Raw genomic sequence first — 17,865 nt, 5'->3', positions numbered from 1 at the left:
ACTTTACTGTAGTGAGTTTGATGGATTTAGCACACACCTCTGAATGCCTGGAGTGTAAATCTGTCAACACAGTGTGCTGGGTAGACTGGGTGGCTGTTTGAGTTGACAAGCTACCCAACCTGATTCCAAGCACCAACCTGACCAAGTGACCATCACTGGGGTTGTGGGTGTGTTCTGACCAACATGCCAACGAGCCAGGCTCTTTGGTGTAGCAGTCAGAGCCCCAGTTTACTACCCCAGAAAGTCCGGGCTGGAGTCCCGGCTGGGAAACTCTACTCCCCTTCGCTACAAATGGTGTCAGAACCTGACCCCACCCCAGAAGTTGCTCAGGAGTTGTTCAGGAATAGGAATAGCAGAGATTCTAGGAGTATTATTCAGTCTCTGGCAATAGAAGGCAGGGTTTACTGTAAACCGGTCGTCTAGATCTCAGCTCCACCTCCTCACCTGGGCAGTACTGCACCCTTTCACAGTGACACAACACTATGTCATGAGATTGGCAACTGTGTGTGACTACAGAAGGGCTATTCTTCAATACAAAAGGCAGTTGTAACACTGACACGGGCACTATACTAAGGTAGATTACTGTAAAGCCACTAGTTGAGGAGTGACTGACAGTAGTGAAGAAGAGCTGAAAAAAATAGATCCGGTCAAAGTGATAGCAGGGAGGAGCTGATTCTTTCTGTAAGGTGACAGCAGGTGCACACGACTGTGTGTGTGTGTGTGTGTGTGTGTGTGTGTGTGTGTGTGTGTGTGTGTGTGTGTGTGTGTGTGTGTGTGTGTGTGTGTGTGTGTGTGTGTGTCCACGTGCAGAAGGAATGGATTGTATCAAAAAATCAACTCTGCTCTTGTTCACATTGGGTCTCCTGGGAATTTTATATCTTTGGATTGTTCATATAGACAGGTGAGTCTCTCTCTCTCTCTCTCTCTCTCTCTCTCTCTCTCTCTCTCTGTTATTTTATACCTCTTCAACTTCATGTAAAGGAAGGGTAGGGTATTAACATAGACGTTAGGGATATAAGTAATAATCTAAATGTATCGATATATCACGATATAATCTGACGATTGAATCAAATTGCATCGTATCGTGGGGCATTCTTAAGCAGTGCTGGGAAAGTTACTTTCAAAAAGTAACTAATTACAAGTACCAGTTACTTCTCCAAAAAGTAATTGCTTTAGTAACTGCGTTACTTCACTATAAAAGTAACTAGTTACCAGGAAAAGTATTTTTTGTGTTACTTTTGTTCTTGCTTAAAATGTCAAAGAAACAGTTAAATGGGTTTTCCATCCTTGTTCTGTGATGTTATTTTGTCTGTGATGTTAGTTTTGCTTAAGATGCTATAAAGTATCTTCATGACCTATCAATGGTGAATGTTAATCCAGTTCACATCGTTTTTAGGGATGTGCTTTTTTTTGCAACAAGAGCCCTTAACAACTCCTACCCCACAGGGGATAGGGGAAACGTGTTTTCAACCACATACCTGGCAATTATTTTGTTGAGCTCACTCATGTCCTGAGAAATCAGGTTTGGCTTGCCTGTCTCCCTCTTCGATAAAGCTGAAACTACTAGCTTCACGGGGCATGCCACCATGCGATGTTGAGAGGTGCTTAGTGAAATTAGAGTCGCGTTACGGACATAACTTTGTTTCCAAGGCACAGTATACTTTGGATATAAACAGTATTGCAGTTGATTGCAACTGGTGTGAAATGATTCCGGTATTTACCTTTGGAACATGCAACCTCGTGGCTTTACTACCGTTGTCTCTTCTATTCTCTATATGCGCTCCCTGTAAACTCTGTGTAGAATGACTGACACTCCGCCCACAACACATGCAAAGGGTGAATGTGAGCATACTAAAAGCCGACTTAGTACAGATTTACGCGGTGTTGTCATTTGCTCCTTGATTTTGTCAGCAGCCAGTGCACACAGGCGCTGCAATTCATAAAATCATAACGTGTCACGTTACCTCCCGAGTAACTGTAACGGCGTTACAGTTATGGATAAAGTAATGAAAGTGGTAGTTCGCTATTTTAGACATTACGCCCTGTTTGTGTGACTTCTGGGGTGAAGTAGCCTAGAGATGTTCTCATCACAATGTTGACATTTGGTGCTGAACGGAGCATTTGGGTATCCAAGACTGCAGCCCCCCCACCTTTACATTGACTCCAATAGAGCACTCAAGCAATCGATTATAAAATGGCATGTTTGAGAAGACATGGAACTCACCGTGTGGTCAGTGGTAGACAGCGATAAATTGACCCGAAAATTGCAGCGAAATGTGCCTTCTAACTGTTGTTTAGCATTTGGCGGACCTATTTTCCCCCAGACGCCGTTGAATAGCAGTAGACATCCAGCCAGTAGGTAGCGATAGTGTGTTGTTTATGCAGACATCAAGGAGCGAGGTAGAACGGCTATCTTTGAGCGGGACTGGCTACAAAAACTACAGCTTGCATACAAACAATAGATAGTAACGTAAACAAACGCACCCCCATTTCCGGTCGCGCGGAGTAATACTAGTCAAACCAATACAATCAATGAAGATGGACAATAATGAATATATCTTCTCTGGAAGCGTATTTCGCGGTGATTTTCGAGCCAACGTATCGCTGCCCACCTCTGACCACTCGGTGAGTTTCATGTCTCTGCAAACGAAAGTTTAATGCCATTTTATGATCGATTGCTTGAGTGCTTCATTGGAGTCAATGTAGTGAAAGTGAAAGCCCATTGGGAAACTCCAACTCCCATTGTCATTGTGACACAGCACTCTAGAGCACACAAGTGAACACTGCACACTGCACACAACGAAATTGCATTTATGCCTCACCCGTGCAAGGGGGCAGCCCTCAGTGGCGCCCCATGGGGAGCAGTGCGGTGGGACGGTACCATGCTCAGGGTACCTCAGTCATGGAGGAGGATGGGGGAGAGCACTGGTTAATTACCCCCCCCCACCAACCTGGCGGGTCAATGTAAAGGTGGGGGGGCTGCAGTCTTGAATACCCAAATGCTATGTTCAGCACCAAATGTCAAAATTGTGATGAGAACAGCTCTACTTCACCCCAGAAGTCACACAAACAGGGCTTAATGTCTAAAATAGCGAACTACCACTTTAAGTATTCCATTACTCAAAATGAGGCTCCATTAGTAACGGCGTTATATCTAACGCTGTTACTCCCAGCACTGTTCTTAAGTATCGAAAATAATCAAACCGCTGGCCCCTGACCAATGCCCTAGCTCCATAACATAACCGATAGTCCTGGACCAGCCCTGTAGACCCGTTCGCTATTTTGAGTAGGGGGCGTTTCTCACTGGAATTGAGTTAGTGGGTTCCTACACATTAAAAATCACAGCGTTGCTTGTCCGCCATAGTGCCAGATTTTTCACAATATGGCTGCCAAATATGGCCGCCATTGCCTATAACAAAAATCTGTCTTTTTTGCTTTTAAACTGTTTATATACATGTCATACATCAATTCTGGCCAATTATTTGAGAGGAATTCATTTCTGACAATTACATAGGGAGAATGTGTGATTGTGACCTTAAAATGACATTGCCAAGGTCAAATTTGCTATTCTGAAGAATGTCAATAGACTTTCATTGTAAAAATGAGAAACAAATTCTCAATTATGGAGTTATTGCTGATATTGCTATGATTATTTTGTGTCAGTATAGTCCTTAAAAGGTCAAGGTCAATGTCACCTTGATGTTCAAGGTCTTTTCCCTATTCTGAATTGCGCCAAACCACCACATGTAGGTATTGTCATAAGCTTTATTGGTTTTTGCTTCATGGTAGCCTGGCCTGGCCTTGGAAAATGCCCTGCCTAAAAATTCTCCCAGTCCAGCCCTGAACAGAAGTGCGATTGACTTGGAGTTGCATTGTGTTGTTTTGGTGTTCCCTTTTTTTAGCAGTGTATCTATGATGTTCAAAATGCCATATAGAAAGAAAATAGGGCATATTTTTGTTATAGTGTCAAATTGCTATTAACAAAAACATGATCAGGTAATGTGAATACTACCAAGTTGTCATAATGAGGACATTTCAGAATTAATGTCAGGTTGTCATGACAAAGACACCCTCTGGAAATGTCACTTAATTTGAAGTTGTGTATAAAGACAGCCTAAATGCCAACTTGTCAATTCTGTGTATTGGTCCCAGTCGTATGTCCTTGTGCTGTGTTGACCTCTGGTCTCTGTCTTTATGTTGTTTTCTAGCCTATTTGTTGTCTGTCCTGAATGTTTTTAAATACCTGCTACAAACCTAATTTCTTTCCCTTGGGGACAAAATAAACTGAACTGAACTGTCATGACAATAGCCAAACGACACAATGACAACAGTCATTAAATATTTGTGACTTCAGCAAAATGTTTATGACAGTGTTATGACAGTTATGTCCGTCATGCTTCTGACAGTACTGTCAAGTAAAGTCTTATTTGTTTCATTCGCAGATATGTCATGTCTCCTGACTTTTTGCAATTGAAGAAGACCAAACACCACAGTGGGTGCAGGTAAGTCCTCAGCTCTGAGCCATTACAAAAAAAGCATCATGCTTCATTCATCATGCATACAGTGATGGGCCCTACCGTATACAGTTTTCATGTTCTATGTCATGAAGAAAGTAAAAGATTTGTCAAAAGAGTGTTATGAGCCAGATAATTGAACTCTGTGATAGAGGAAAGGGACATGAAAAGCATCGAAATTAACACATTGAATACCGGCGGTGCTTACGGAATTATATCGTAGAATACCGGGGTTCTAAGCCCTTTTTTAACATTTTTTTTGTAGAGTCACAGCATATTATGTGATGGGGTCACTGAAACATGTTATGGTTTGTTTGAAAGTGAGACTTTGCACTTTCAGTGGGTGAAAACCGTGTGTCTCTATGAGCTTTTATTGCCAAGCAAACCTAAGTTAAACCAAGAACTGCAAAGAAATGGAGATAATGAGGTTTTTGTGAACCAGGCGCTGTTTCAGAATGTCACACGTTTCATGGGGACCAGTTGGTATTGATATGAAATTGGCTCAGTTTTGTGTTGTCCTTCTTATCCTGACTTGACACAACTCCTGTTTGACTACCTCGGCCAATCAAAGCAGTCATACGCAGAAGGTGGGAAGTAATTTAGCCCATCCTCTGTAACAAAATCCAATAAACCAATGCCTGATCCATATCTGATCCATATGGGATGCAGTGTTTACGTAGCCTCCTATGCTATTAGACTAGCCTCTGGCTAACAGCAAGCTCCCATACAGAAAATTCGGCATTGTCATGGGGGACAAAACAGAAAGAGAATAAACTTCAACTTATCTGGCCGGCGATCAAACTTCAAAATCCCTGATTTGAACTTAGGTGCCCCTGGGGGGAGCGTACCAATGTTCCCACGCCCCATTGGTCCCACAGCCCATTGGTCCCACGGCCCACTGGTCCCACAGCCCATTGGTCCCACAACCCATTGGTCCCACAGCCCATTGGTCCCACGTCACTAAGACTTTTTTTTCATTATTTAGGCCCATTGGTCCCACAGCCCATTGGTCCCACAGTCCATTGTTCCCACAGCCCATTGGTCCCACATTGCTTTTTTATTTGAATTTTTAGGCCCATTGGTCCCACGGGACTCACTAGTTCGACGCCCTTTCGGTACTTACCGCTTAGGTCATACAACCCTAAACCTAACCCTAACCCTAACCTTAACCCTAAACCTAACCCTAACCCTAAACCTAACACTAACCTTAAATCGCTTGTTTGAAATGTTTGATTGCCATGTGAAGTACAGAGAGGGCGTCAAACTAGTGGGTCCTTTGGTCCCACAGCCCATTGAACTGTTTGTGATGTGGGACCAATGGACTGTGGGACCAACGGACCTAAAATTAAATTAAAAAATCTTAGTGATGTGGGACCAATGGGCTGTGGGACCATTGGGCCTAATTTTGAAAAAACGCAAAAGTCTTAGCAATGTGGGACCAATGGGCTGTGGGACCAATGGGCCGTGGGAACATTGGGCTGACCCCCCCCTGGGCAATGTTCTCCATAGTGTGCAGTGTGCCCCAGCACCCCCAAAAGTTTGATGGTTTTGATGTTCTCACTGATATGATTCTCTCACTGATATATTTCACTATCAAAACTTTTGTGACATCACTCTTCATAACTCTTTCTACCTGTTTTACAGAGGGACCACTCTTCATTTCCCATTGCCAAACCAGAAGGGTGTGGGTTCCAAAAGCAATGTCAGCTGTGGGTGAGAAAAAAAACGCACTCCCTCTCAGGAAGAGTTTTATTTTATTGTTGACACCCTTGTTGGATCTCTTGATTACTGCATTTTGTAACCACACATATGTCTAGAAACTTTTAAGTCCTCAAACCTCAACTCAAAAGCAAAATTCACCTGTCTACATAATGATTAGAAAACCAGCGCACATTCCTTACCTGATCCTGGCTCTGGAACTTTACAGCAGCTTACAGTCCTTGTTTTTGTGTATCATAAAAGTCGTATCATTTATTTGCTATGTGTTGAAGAGTAAACCTGTCTTGTCTATAATGTAAAAGACAGCAATATCTGTTATTATTTATTAGTATATGGCCATTTGGTGAAATATTATTTGTGCTATATTAAACAGTATGTATTCATCACAGCCTCTCTTCACAATCTCACACTTCTGCGTTTCCTTATTTTCAGGGACAGTGTTATCGACAAAATGATGGAAGGTTACTCACTTAACTGGAATAGGAATGAAACCAATAGTCAACAGTTCAGGTATGACTGAATAAACATAATGTATTCACTTTCATGCGTTTTGGTATGCTTTCCACTAGTCTTTGACATTGTTCTTGGATGACTTTAAGGCCTGTCATGAACAGGACAGACGAGGGCCCATGTGCGACATGTTTCTCAAAGTTTATTGAATTGTTTTAGGATTGGAGAGTGTGCGTGTCCCAGTGGCGGTGAGGTTTTGTGTGGTGGAGGGTCTGGGACCACTCGCTAAAGAGCTGTAGGGCATTAGATGTGTCCGGGTAGAGTGATGTCAGTCTGGCACAGACTAATTTATCATTAGAGTGCTGTGAGCGTGGACCGGGATCCGGGGCACCTGTTAAGCTCAAGTGTTCATCCGATGAAACCCGCGGCAGATGGTGTGCGGCGAGAGCCCCGGTGTTGAGGCCCCGCAAAGGGCTAGAACCTCTTCCCTGTAGCTCGTCGAAGAGTATCTCTTCGCGTTGGCCAGCACTGAACTCGGGACGAGCTGGTGGCTGGATGAGGCGCCGGTGGTCGAAGCCGTTGAGACTTTGTCGGTGTCGGTGTTGGAGCCCGGGCTAGGATGGGGCTCCGGGGAATCATCTGAGCGTCCAGCTCGGTGTGAGGAGGTCGGAGACGGATGTCTGTGGTATTGTAGCTTGAGCCATGGTGACCTGGGGGCCGCAGCAGCCTTGGGGCCGCTGCAAACCTGTGACGGAGAGTGGCATGTCCATCATCGATGTCTTCTCGCGCTCCGTGAGGGTGGTTGGATTCAGCCACACGCCTCTTGTCCCTGTAACTGCTAGCCATGACCCGTCCAGCTGGGGGGCACCTTGGGCACATCGGAGGACCCAGTCGGTGGCCTCGCGGACGTTTTACCACTCTTTCTCTGTTGGTTCACCTCTGGCCATACATTCAGCCATGTTGTCCTGGAGGGCTGACAGGTAGGCCGAGAGCATAGCCGAAGCATTCACCACGGCTGACCGGTACGTCTTCTCCCAGAGAGAGAGCGTGAGCCGGTCCATCTTGTCCGGGAGCCTCTGTGCTACAGAGGGCAGGTCCAGACTGCCAGGCTGGGGATTCAGGTGACAGGTGAAGCCTCCATGGCCGGTATCCTGTCCCAACCTTTATCCAAATCGACGGTGTCCTGTAGGGAGAAACACGGTGTAGGGTGCCGAGAACGGTCAATCCCACATTTTGGCCATGTCTCCCACCACCTTTGGAAAAAGCGGGAGTAGCTTTCAAGTGGCACGGGAGGTGCCTGCCGTCGAGCCAGGTCCTGGAACGATGCTGCGGCGGTTCTGGCCACGACACTTCCAATCTTGCCGCAGCCTTCTCGCAGACCTCATATAATTTGTCAGTTTGGGGGTATGAGCCCTCGCGGACAGTGAAGGGCTCGGGACCCAGACGAGTCTCGAAAGTGTGAGGTCCCTTTCATCGATTCCTATGATGTCCTCTTCCTCCTCTTCATGCTCGACCTACCAGGGAGGTATGGTGGGGGCCTCGACCTCCGGCTGCGGGGGTTCATCGAAGAGGGTGGGTGCTGAGGGTTCCGTCCGACCCACTGTCCTCCCTTCCTCCGGATCCTCAAGTGCCTGTACATCCTCTAAGCCGTAGCAGCTCCCTCTGTGAGTGACTACCATGCGGCTAAGGAAAGATAGGCGTTCTAGGGTGTTAGCATCTAGTTGTTGACACTTACTGCATTCTGCAATGGTGAGGGCCTTTGGGCGTGGGACAGGGCATAACATGCAAACAGTGTGCGGGTCATCGGGGGAGATAGAGAATCCACAGCCGGTGAGGCATTTGCAGGGTTCCTTTTCTCCTTTCTTCGAAATCGAAGCAGAAGTAGCCATTGTAAAGCTAGGCGGCGTGGCCGGCTAGCTACAGTGGTAAGGTTAACACGCTAGCAAGGCTTAGCAGGACTAGCGGCTAGTCAATGACTCAGCATTTCCTCAGTAATTACAGAAAATTCTTTGATATACTTTGAAATACTCATGCAGAGTAGAATCCACTTTTGCTTGGTCAAGAGAGTCCTTTCTTTGCCGTGACTAGGCGCCCAGCGAAGCTGCACAAAAAAGCACTTCTTGGACAGTTAGGCAGTTGGACAGTTAAACCCAGTCGGTCGAACGAACAGTCAGCCAGCCGAAGAGAGCGCAAAAGTGAGCTTTGCACCTTCGTCTTCAGGTCTTCGTCAAGGTCGACAGCCAATGAGCGCCTCCCATAGAGATGGTGACGGAGTCTTACGAAAAAGAACCTGTGTCCTTCCACTACTTTGAGCTGCCTCGCAGATAACCAGCCTCTCATGTTATCACACTTTCGAACAGACTTTTACACTGAAGTGCAGTTATTCAGAAACAAAGTGCATGTGAATTCTTATTTAACAGGCGTACTAGTAGATAGAAATGACCTGTGTGCTCTCTACTCGTCTGGAATGAAGGCAGCATGACGAAAAGAGACAGCAGATAATTTATTAGTAAGTGTAAATTAGTAAGTGAGTGTAATTTAATCTACAGTTAAACTAAACCATAGCCTGTGTTGAGCAGCAACGAAAAGAGACAGCAGATAATTTATTAGTAAGTGTAAATTAGTAAGTGAGTGTAATTTAATCTACAGTTAAACTAAACCATGGCCTGTGTTGAGCAGCAATACATTACATTACATACATACATTACAAGAGAATGTAGGCTACTCATCGAAATGTAGGTAAGGGATAATGACCACATGCGCTGTTGTGTGGTTCTGATGGTTTTACAGGGTGTTGCTGACCAACAAGTGGCATGGTGCCTCTAAAGCAGTCGTCACGCAAGCCAACACTCCTGTGGGGTCAACTGTCACTTACGATGGTGAGAGTAAAAGGAAACTGAAACTGACACTGAAAGTAGATGCTGAACTGTTCAGCCTCTTTCCAAAGGTAAAGTCCCACATGACTATACAGTATTGTAGTATTGATGCAGTATTGTATCTATAGTAGTTCTATACACATCTAACATACATGTCTAGTCAAAAGTTCACACACACACACATACACACACACACACATTAAGGGGTCCTTAGTTTTACCAGAGATTCTAACGGTGCATAAACACTGCAAGCCCGGACGTCCACTTAACATACACGGAACGTGTCCGGTATCAGTCCGAAGCGGTTAGAATACATGTAAACAGATCATGCCTTGCCAGAGCCGGTTCTGACCTCTGTGGGGCCCTAAGCAAAAAAATGCCAAGGGGCCCCCCTAACTATATAAAAAAAATCAAGTCATCCAGAACACACAACAAAATACATTTCCTTTCATTATTAGCACAGGTGTTGCCTTAAGAGTATCCTAAATTAGAAATTGGAGGCCAGGCTTGCACATCTAAAGACATAAGGCTTGCACATGCAAGACGTGGTGGTAATGTGAAAGTAGCCTACAGTAGGTGAGGAAGGTAATACACTGCGCGCACAAGTTTTCTCTCGCCAGCAGGAGTAAAATGAACAGGTTGCATAAAGTTAACGTTCCAAGCGGAGTTTATCATATTGCGTCGTATTTCGCTGTTAAAAGTTTGTTGATCCCTCTCCATCCATCTCCCTCTGCAAGCGGGGCTGGTGCACGATACCCACACAAGACTTTCATTGTTTTGGCGAGCTGATTAGAGTAACCGACTTGATGGAGGACTAGGCTACTGAGTAAATTATTCAATAAAATATTCGGGAGATAGACAGATCATAATCGCAGCGTCAATCCCGCACACATCTTAACACAGAGACGCGCGACCCGTCCCTTTCCTCTCCTCTCCTCTCCTCCGGGCGGGCGGGCGCAAGTACACGCACACGCACACACACACACACACGGTACCCCTTCCTATCTCATACTCTTCTCCGTTGATTCGATTGCACTCACGTTTCTCGGGCTATAAGTCAGCTGATGTTTCTCAACTAGGCAGCTACTACAGCTTTCGAAACAGCAGTAAGACATTGACAGCAATACATAATTTTTCTTGATTCTTCCTGTTGATTCGATTACACAGGCGGACTTAAGTTCCCGCGGTAACGCAAGGAACGCTTGTAATGCGCACTGACTGACATGGGCAGGAACTCTGCATTGTTGTGAGATTCTCACTCAAGATTCTCACTCCTGTTCCATCCGAAATTAACCACAGAAGAAGGGGTGAACCGCGTAGGCCCTATGTCTATATACGTGACGGAATCAATAATAAGTTCGTCGTTTTTTAAGTTAGCCTATTATTTATTTTTTTTATTTTTTTTACCTCAACGTAAGTGACGTCATGGGCAACGCGAGGCCCTACGCAGAGAGCGTAGTGAGCGTTATGGGCCCGCCGGCTCTGTGCCTTGCACACAGGAGCGCGGTGTAAGCGCGGCGCATGTCTGGCCTGACCGCGATGCTCCTTGAAAATAGAACTCTAGAACTGTAGTCTATTTTCCTGCGCGGACGTCCGCGTTCAATGAGCGGGCTCCAGTGAAGATGAATGGCTGCTGCCCGCGGATAGAACGTGGACGCTGACTGCAGTGTGCAAGGCAGTCCGCGAACCTCTCGGACTCACAATGCTCCCAGACACGTTCAGCGAACGCAGTGTGTATGTACTGTAAGAATATCTTATCCAGTCTCTCTGGTCTTACTACAGTACACTGAAAAAAACGCTTGCATGATTGCTCTAATCATTCAATTAATTAAAAAAGTATCTCTCTCTCTCTCTCTCTCTCTCTCTCTCTCTCTCTCTCTCCATGCATGTTTTCAGGAGTCACCCTTTGTAAACAAAACTTGGGATACATGTTCTGTTGTTGGAAATGGAGGTATTCTGACCAACAGTAGTTGTGGACCGCTTATTGATTCTGCCCAATTTGTTATTAGGTATGTGCAGTATACCATATTAAAAGGACACTGTGCAGGAAATGGTCAAAAAGGGGACTGCAACTACGCTGCTCATTGAAACTGGGCTGCCAATAGCCAAATTTGATCTTTACATGAAAGTTTTCTAAGTAATAAACAAATATTTTCTAGTATGGTCCATGTCTTGTGTATAAAATTGTGTGCAGACAGCTGGAGTCTGTGTGTTGTGTAAAGAAACAAGTGCTTAAAGGGACACTGTGCAGAAATGGTCAAAAAAGGTACTGCAACTATGCTGCTCATTGAAACTGGGCTGCTTATTGCCAAATTTCACCTTTACATGAAAGTGTACTAAGTAATAAACAATGTCTATATTCTATAATATATATTTTCTAGTATGGTCCAAGTACAGTCATTTTTGCAGCTAAAAATGGGTATTTTTGGAAATTCAAAATGGCGGACTATGGAGAAGATCCCCCTTTTCATGTATGAAAAGTGCAATTTTCCCAGTCATAATGAATACTTAGAATTTGATGCTGGTGGTAAGTATTCACGAAAATGGTAACATTAGTGAATGGGCAGCATGAATTGTGGAAATAAACAACTTAAAATCTCACACAGTGTCCCTTTAAGCAAAATACCCTCTTTTGTTGTAATGTGTTAGTGACCTCTGTTAGTGATTCTCTTTAACAGGTGCAACCTTCCACCAATTGAAAATGACTATGAAAAGGATGTGGGCAGTAAGTCTGATCTGGTAACAGCCAACCCCAGCATCATACACGATAAGTGAGTCATGGAAGAAAACATGAAAGCAGCCTGTCTATCCCTTAACCCCTTAGCGCAGCACTATGGCTCTCTGTAATGTCATAGCAATGTTCTTTAGCCTGAGTATCATCCTCCGTAGTGACCGCGCTAGCTCAATACTTTCGCTTGCTGACCACGGAGTCTGACCCTGCAGCCACCCCCGGCAGTTGGAAATTATCTCACTTAATGAGGGAATTAGCCTTTCGCAAAACCCCTCCCACAAACGGCCGCCAACCAATCCGAGCTCAGCAACGGTAACTAAGGAGTGTAGAACTTGTCGAGGTCCGTCAAAAACCTACGATTTCAGGGAGACATACAACGTGTGCCTATGGCACCGTCAGGGTCCGACACCATCTGAAGATTAATTAGGACCTCATTTTTTCACTTTCCCGAAGCAAAAACCTCAAGCGGACTGATAACAGGGATGGATTAAGCCATGTGAAGGCTATTAGCTCCAGGTGATCATATTTAAAATTAGCAGGCTAACTGTGCAATCGTCTTGTTTGCTAATATAGCCCCCTTCCCCCTTGCATTTAGCTGGCAGAAAACGTACCCTAAACAAATCAATGCATCGCTCAGACTTAAGGACAATATTATATGATATTATAGTATTGGATCCACGGCATTATGATTCAAATTTTATTGGGAAACTACTAGTTGCGTTGTTTAATATGCGCCAAATGCACAGCCCACGGAGCAGCCCCCACCCTCTCTCCTTCCCAGTTTGTGTCTGTGTATATGCGTCGAGTGTGACAGCAAAAAAAGTAACACTGAAATGGGGCTGCGCTTGTTCCAACCTTGTTATGAAGATATTAACTGTCAACTAAAACCATTAAAGTGAACAGAAGAGAAACGCCCAGTGTGACTGCCCAAGAGCTGCGCAGTGTCAGTGCCGAAAGCCCGTCAAAGGTCTTGGCGGACGGCAATGTCCCAGTTTACACCAAGCACTATCAAATGTCCTGGTTACAGACATCACATCGCCATCATCAAGTTGTTGTATTTCAGTTGAATATGTAAGAGGGCTTGGGGAGGGGCTTAGACTATCAGCGAGCCTATTGGCTGTTCAGATACTGAACGAATATCTGAATTCCAACTGCCAGGGGTGGCTGCAGGGTCAGACTCCGTGGTCAGCAAGCGAAAGTATTGAGCTAGCGCGGTCACTACGGAGGATGATACTCAGGCTAAATGTTCTTATGATGTAGTTAAGCATTTTCAGCAAGTGACTACGGTCGCCGGCGACCCCAGCTGCAGTAAGAGGCTTCGGGGTTTGGGAGGATAAAAGATCTAAAAACCATAAAACTATACAGAATTAAACTGTGCAATTTTTGAACCATGATGTTGACCACATTGCCTTCAATTTTTTTTCACACAGTTAAAATGATTGTTAATATAAATATAACAAGAGAATATGTTGATAACTGTGTTTCCCAAAAACATTTAAGGAGTAGCCTAATTAAGGCTAAAGTACTTCAGAATGAGGTGCCCCATAGACATTATGACATCACTACAGTACGATATTCTTTCTCGCACGTGTACAAGTAAATACAATGTGCAAAGTGCTTGTGCGAGGTGAAACAGTTTATGTAGAAACAGTGATGATGTGAGAATTCAAACCTTTTTATTGTACTCCATTTTATTGTACTCTAAAGCACAGATAGCTTGTGTAGCACCTGAAGCATGAACTGATGCCAGTCATTGGGCTGCCTGTCTTTTTTGTGAACATCTTCCATCTTTTCTTCTCTGTCAGGTTCAATGATCTGGTATGGCGCCGGAAACCTTTTATAGATAAGCTACGTTCCTACGGCAATGCCCTGATCTTCTTGCCTGCCTTCTCATATAGCCAAAACACAGCACGGAGTCAGCGTGCCTCCTACACCGCTGAGGAATTCCAGAGCCCAGCTCGGCTTGTGTACATGAGCCCAGAGTACTTGAGAAATGTGGCGCTCTTTTGGAACTCCCAGGGCATACGGGCTAAGCGGCTAAGCACGGGTCTCATCGTGACCAGCCTGGCGCTCGAGCTGTGCTCCAACGTGCACCTCTACGGCTTCTGGCCCTTCAGCAAGCACCCGCATACCTGTCAAGCCCTCACCAACCACTACTACGACGATGCACAGTTCAAGAAGAACAGCCACGCCATGCCGTCTGAGTTTGGCCTGTTGCTACGCCTGCACAATCAGGGCATTCTCAGGCTTCACCTCGGGCAGTGCCCAAGCTGTTCATAACACCAGCAATATTAGTCCAGCGGATTGGAGAACTTTTGAGTAAAAGCATAGAAATCTGTACACATATTCTTCTGATTAATATGGACAACTATTAATATGGCTAACCCATAGTAGTGAAACCTCCATGCACTGCATCATGAAAGCATGACATTTCAGAAATATATATGGAATTGTTTTGTAAAACTAAAATTGAGATTTTCAAAACGGCCGCCAAATCAAATATGACCGACCCATAAAACAGGAATCGTACCGCAGATTTCTCTCTTTTTGTGCTGACTAATATTAAATGTGGAATTGTGAAACATGCTGAATTTTCAAGATGCCCTCAAAATCCAACCCATATTACAGTTTTTCTCGATTGCTTACACACAATTTTCGGAATCAGTTCTCGAATTCTCAAAACTCTACACACAAATCTCCAAACCTCACAAACAACGGGCAAAACTCTTCACTACCTCTGAAAAGTGCACGTCTTGTCTCAAAACAATGTACTCTCTTCTAAAAGGGTCATTTTGTTCTCAAATGACACACACAAGCAGTCATTTTAATACACTCTTATGTGAACCATCGAACAGTAATATGCACAAGGTAAAACTCTATACTCAACTTGACACACAGTAGAAACTTATTTTCTTCACTGTTCTACAGTACTAAAGAGGGTATTTGTCTGTAGTAAAATACTGAAATATTGTTTTTTGACTCAGAGTATACACAGATGTGTGGCAAAAAATATATTTTACATATTTTTCTGACATTAAAAAAAATACACTAATTTATTGTAAAATATTGGGTAACCACATGAAAGTGATCTCTTGTATAACATATTTTGGAGTTCAAAAACTAAACAAATGTGTTTTCTCACTGCATCTACTCATGTTTTCATCAATATCACATGCAATGTGTGTCCTTATGGGGTGATGAGTTCAGATTGTAAACCGGTATGAAGAGAGTTTGCCCATGTGATGAGAAAGTGAACATAGTATGGCAGTTGATTTTAGTATTTTGAATGGCAGTGTGTTCAATGCGACAACCAGGGATTTTCTTCATGAAAATTGTGTGTAATCCAGAGAATTGTGTGTAGTGGTTTGAAAAGAGTGTGTTTTAAAACTGAAATGTGAGTGTAAAGAAGGAATTGTGCTTACTGTTCAGTGACATTTGTTAGGGGAGTTGGGAAATGGGCGAGCTTTTCCGAGAATTGTGTGTGAAGTATCAGAACTTGTGTGGAGGCAATCGAGAAAAACTGTAACCACCAGGCACTTTGAGGTAAAAGCATTAAAATTGGCACACAGTTACTTCTTTATTTGAATGATTTGGATTGTCCTCTTGCAGCCACCGTAGTACTTGCGTAGCGCCCTCTCTAGTAGGACCTGAGAGCAGTGCCATAGAGTTTTAATCATACATGGCATTCACTCAGATGCCTTGAGACGCCAGATGCCGTTGTTTGTGCCAGCATGAGTCAACATTAAGGACAATGCCACTGCTGCTTTGCCTATTTATTTTATGCTTGAGTCCAGTTATTGTGTCTTTTTGTCAGTTTGGGTTTCCTTTCTTTTTGTTTCTCCTAGTCATAACTAGTTACATTGATTAGTTGTTGATTGATTCCAACTGTTGGTCTCACTGCGCCTGCTTGATCTTTCTATAGCCTGGGCAGTTCTTCAGGGTGTGTTGCCAAGTCTTCCCTTTACGCACTTCTCCCTAGTGGTAAATGAGCACCTTGGTGTGCTGTGATCACCTGTTTGCAGTGTGTGCTTTGTGTGTGAATAGCATATGCGCGAAGAGATGGGTTCTCAATTTTTGTTTTCCCCTGGCTGCGTGACCCTGGCTGCGTGACCCTGGCTGCGCACAACTCAACCTCTGATTGTTGGAAACCACTGTCAGTCAAAAAATTTGCTCACATGATTGGCTGCCAGTGTCTTGCCCCTCCTCACAGCACTGTGTTTATAAACAAACCAAAATCATGTATTGTCACAAGGAACCTACCTTTTTGGAGCTGTCCTGCTGTTAGTGTGTTCTATTGGTAATCTGAGTGGCAGCCTTTAATTACAGTTTTTGCCTACTGCTTAAACACTATAGGCTGATGCTTAAACCATAGTAGCATATCGTTAAGTGTTGGTACTATAACTTAAACACATGTTGCTTTACTTTTAAACAAAAGTCAAGCATTACACTTTCATACCAGTTTTGTTAAAAGGACACTGTGTGAGATTTTTAGTTGTTTATTTCCAGAATTCATGCTGCCCATCCACTAATCTTACCTTTTTCATGAATACTTACCACCAGCATCAAATTCTAAGTATTCATTATGACTGGAAAAATGGCAATTTTCATACAGTATAGTAATGGTGGGGTGGCGTCCGCGCCAAATGTCTTATCCTGTGCGTATCGCTCGGTGCGTAATTCCAAGAGCAGTATGATAAAGGGAAGAAAGGAGTCGCACACTGGAGCTGGATGCAAAATCAAAAAATGTATTAAACAAAGCCGAAAAAATGTAAATAAAACCGACAGACAGGGGACAAACGTTTCGGGTCTAGCCCTTCATCAGTGTTCCCAGTTTGAAATACGTCATCAGTTCCACTGAGCTCTTAAAGGCTCCGTTGAAAGTTTTTCACCCACCAACACCTAGTGAAAAGACAAGTGCATAGTCATGGAGATGCTAGAGTGCATTGCAAGCATTCAGCGACATGCATTGCAGTGATAAACTATATACATATACATAATACATAAGGAGTCAATAGGCATATCGGAGAAAGATAGCCTACTAGGGAGGGTCAAAGTATGTATAAAGCAACAGTACCATAGTCAGTCCAAATGGAAGAACATGGAGAGTATCAAGGGGAAGTACATGAATAGCGTTAATAGTTAATCGAATGTCATGATAAAACATAATAGGGATAATGCAGGGTAAATTCACAAGAAACAGGATAAAGATAGTTCATCGTTCATTCCACTTGGTTGGAGAGATTTAAGGGTCCATATCCAAAAACATTCCCTTTGTAATAGTCTTTTTTCAGTGTTGCCCCCTCTGCGTGATTCTTTGACATGTTCAATGACAGTGAATGAGAGAGAGGATAAAGGATGGCCAGCTTCCATGAAGTGTTGGGCAACTGGGGATCTTTCGTCTTTGCGCCTGATGGCGCTATTGTGCTCAATGATGCGCGTCTTGATAGGTCTATTTGTTTTACCCACGTATTGTTTGTTGCATGGACATGAAATGAGATATACAACGTTGGATGTGTTGCATGTAGTAAGCTGTTTGATAGTGAACTGTTTCCCTGTGGCAGTGCAGGTGAATGAG

General features: G+C 44.0%; 1 protein-coding gene across 1 annotated transcript; it reads left to right on the top strand.

Annotated features, from left to right (window-relative positions):
- The first annotated feature begins 761 nt into the window (after positions 1–761).
- LOC134435389 (alpha-N-acetylneuraminide alpha-2,8-sialyltransferase-like) lies at positions 762–17,531 on the top strand. Its single transcript, XM_063184316.1, has 8 exons — positions 762–901; positions 4,443–4,502; positions 6,159–6,227; positions 6,666–6,743; positions 9,474–9,630; positions 11,456–11,568; positions 12,238–12,330; positions 14,096–17,531. Exons 1-8 carry the CDS (start codon positions 816–818, stop codon positions 14,568–14,570), a joined length of 1,131 nt encoding a protein of 376 aa, XP_063040386.1. The 5' UTR covers positions 762–815; the 3' UTR covers positions 14,571–17,531.
- The last annotated feature ends 334 nt before the right edge of the window (positions 17,532–17,865 follow it).

The sequence above is a fragment of the Engraulis encrasicolus genome, chromosome 2 (genome assembly GCF_034702125.1).
Source record: "Engraulis encrasicolus isolate BLACKSEA-1 chromosome 2, IST_EnEncr_1.0, whole genome shotgun sequence".
In the NCBI taxonomy this organism is placed as follows: domain Eukaryota; kingdom Metazoa; phylum Chordata; class Actinopteri; order Clupeiformes; family Engraulidae; genus Engraulis; species Engraulis encrasicolus.
The sequence above is the reverse complement of the archived record's forward strand: the minus strand, read 5'-3'. Positions and strand labels throughout refer to the sequence as shown.

What these genes read in the sequence shown, in the direction of transcription:
- LOC134435389 (XM_063184316.1), top strand. Translation starts at nt 816, where the DNA reads ATGGATTGTATCAAAAAATCAACTCTGCTCTTGTTCACATTGGGTCTC. An exon ending in ACCAATAGTCAACAGTTCAG is followed by an intron (nt 6,744 to 9,473) that starts GTATGACTGAAT and finishes ATGGTTTTACAG; the next exon opens with GGTGTTGCTGACCAACAAGT. An exon ending in CCCAGCATCATACACGATAA is followed by an intron (nt 12,331 to 14,095) that starts GTGAGTCATGGA and finishes CTTCTCTGTCAG; the next exon opens with GTTCAATGATCTGGTATGGC.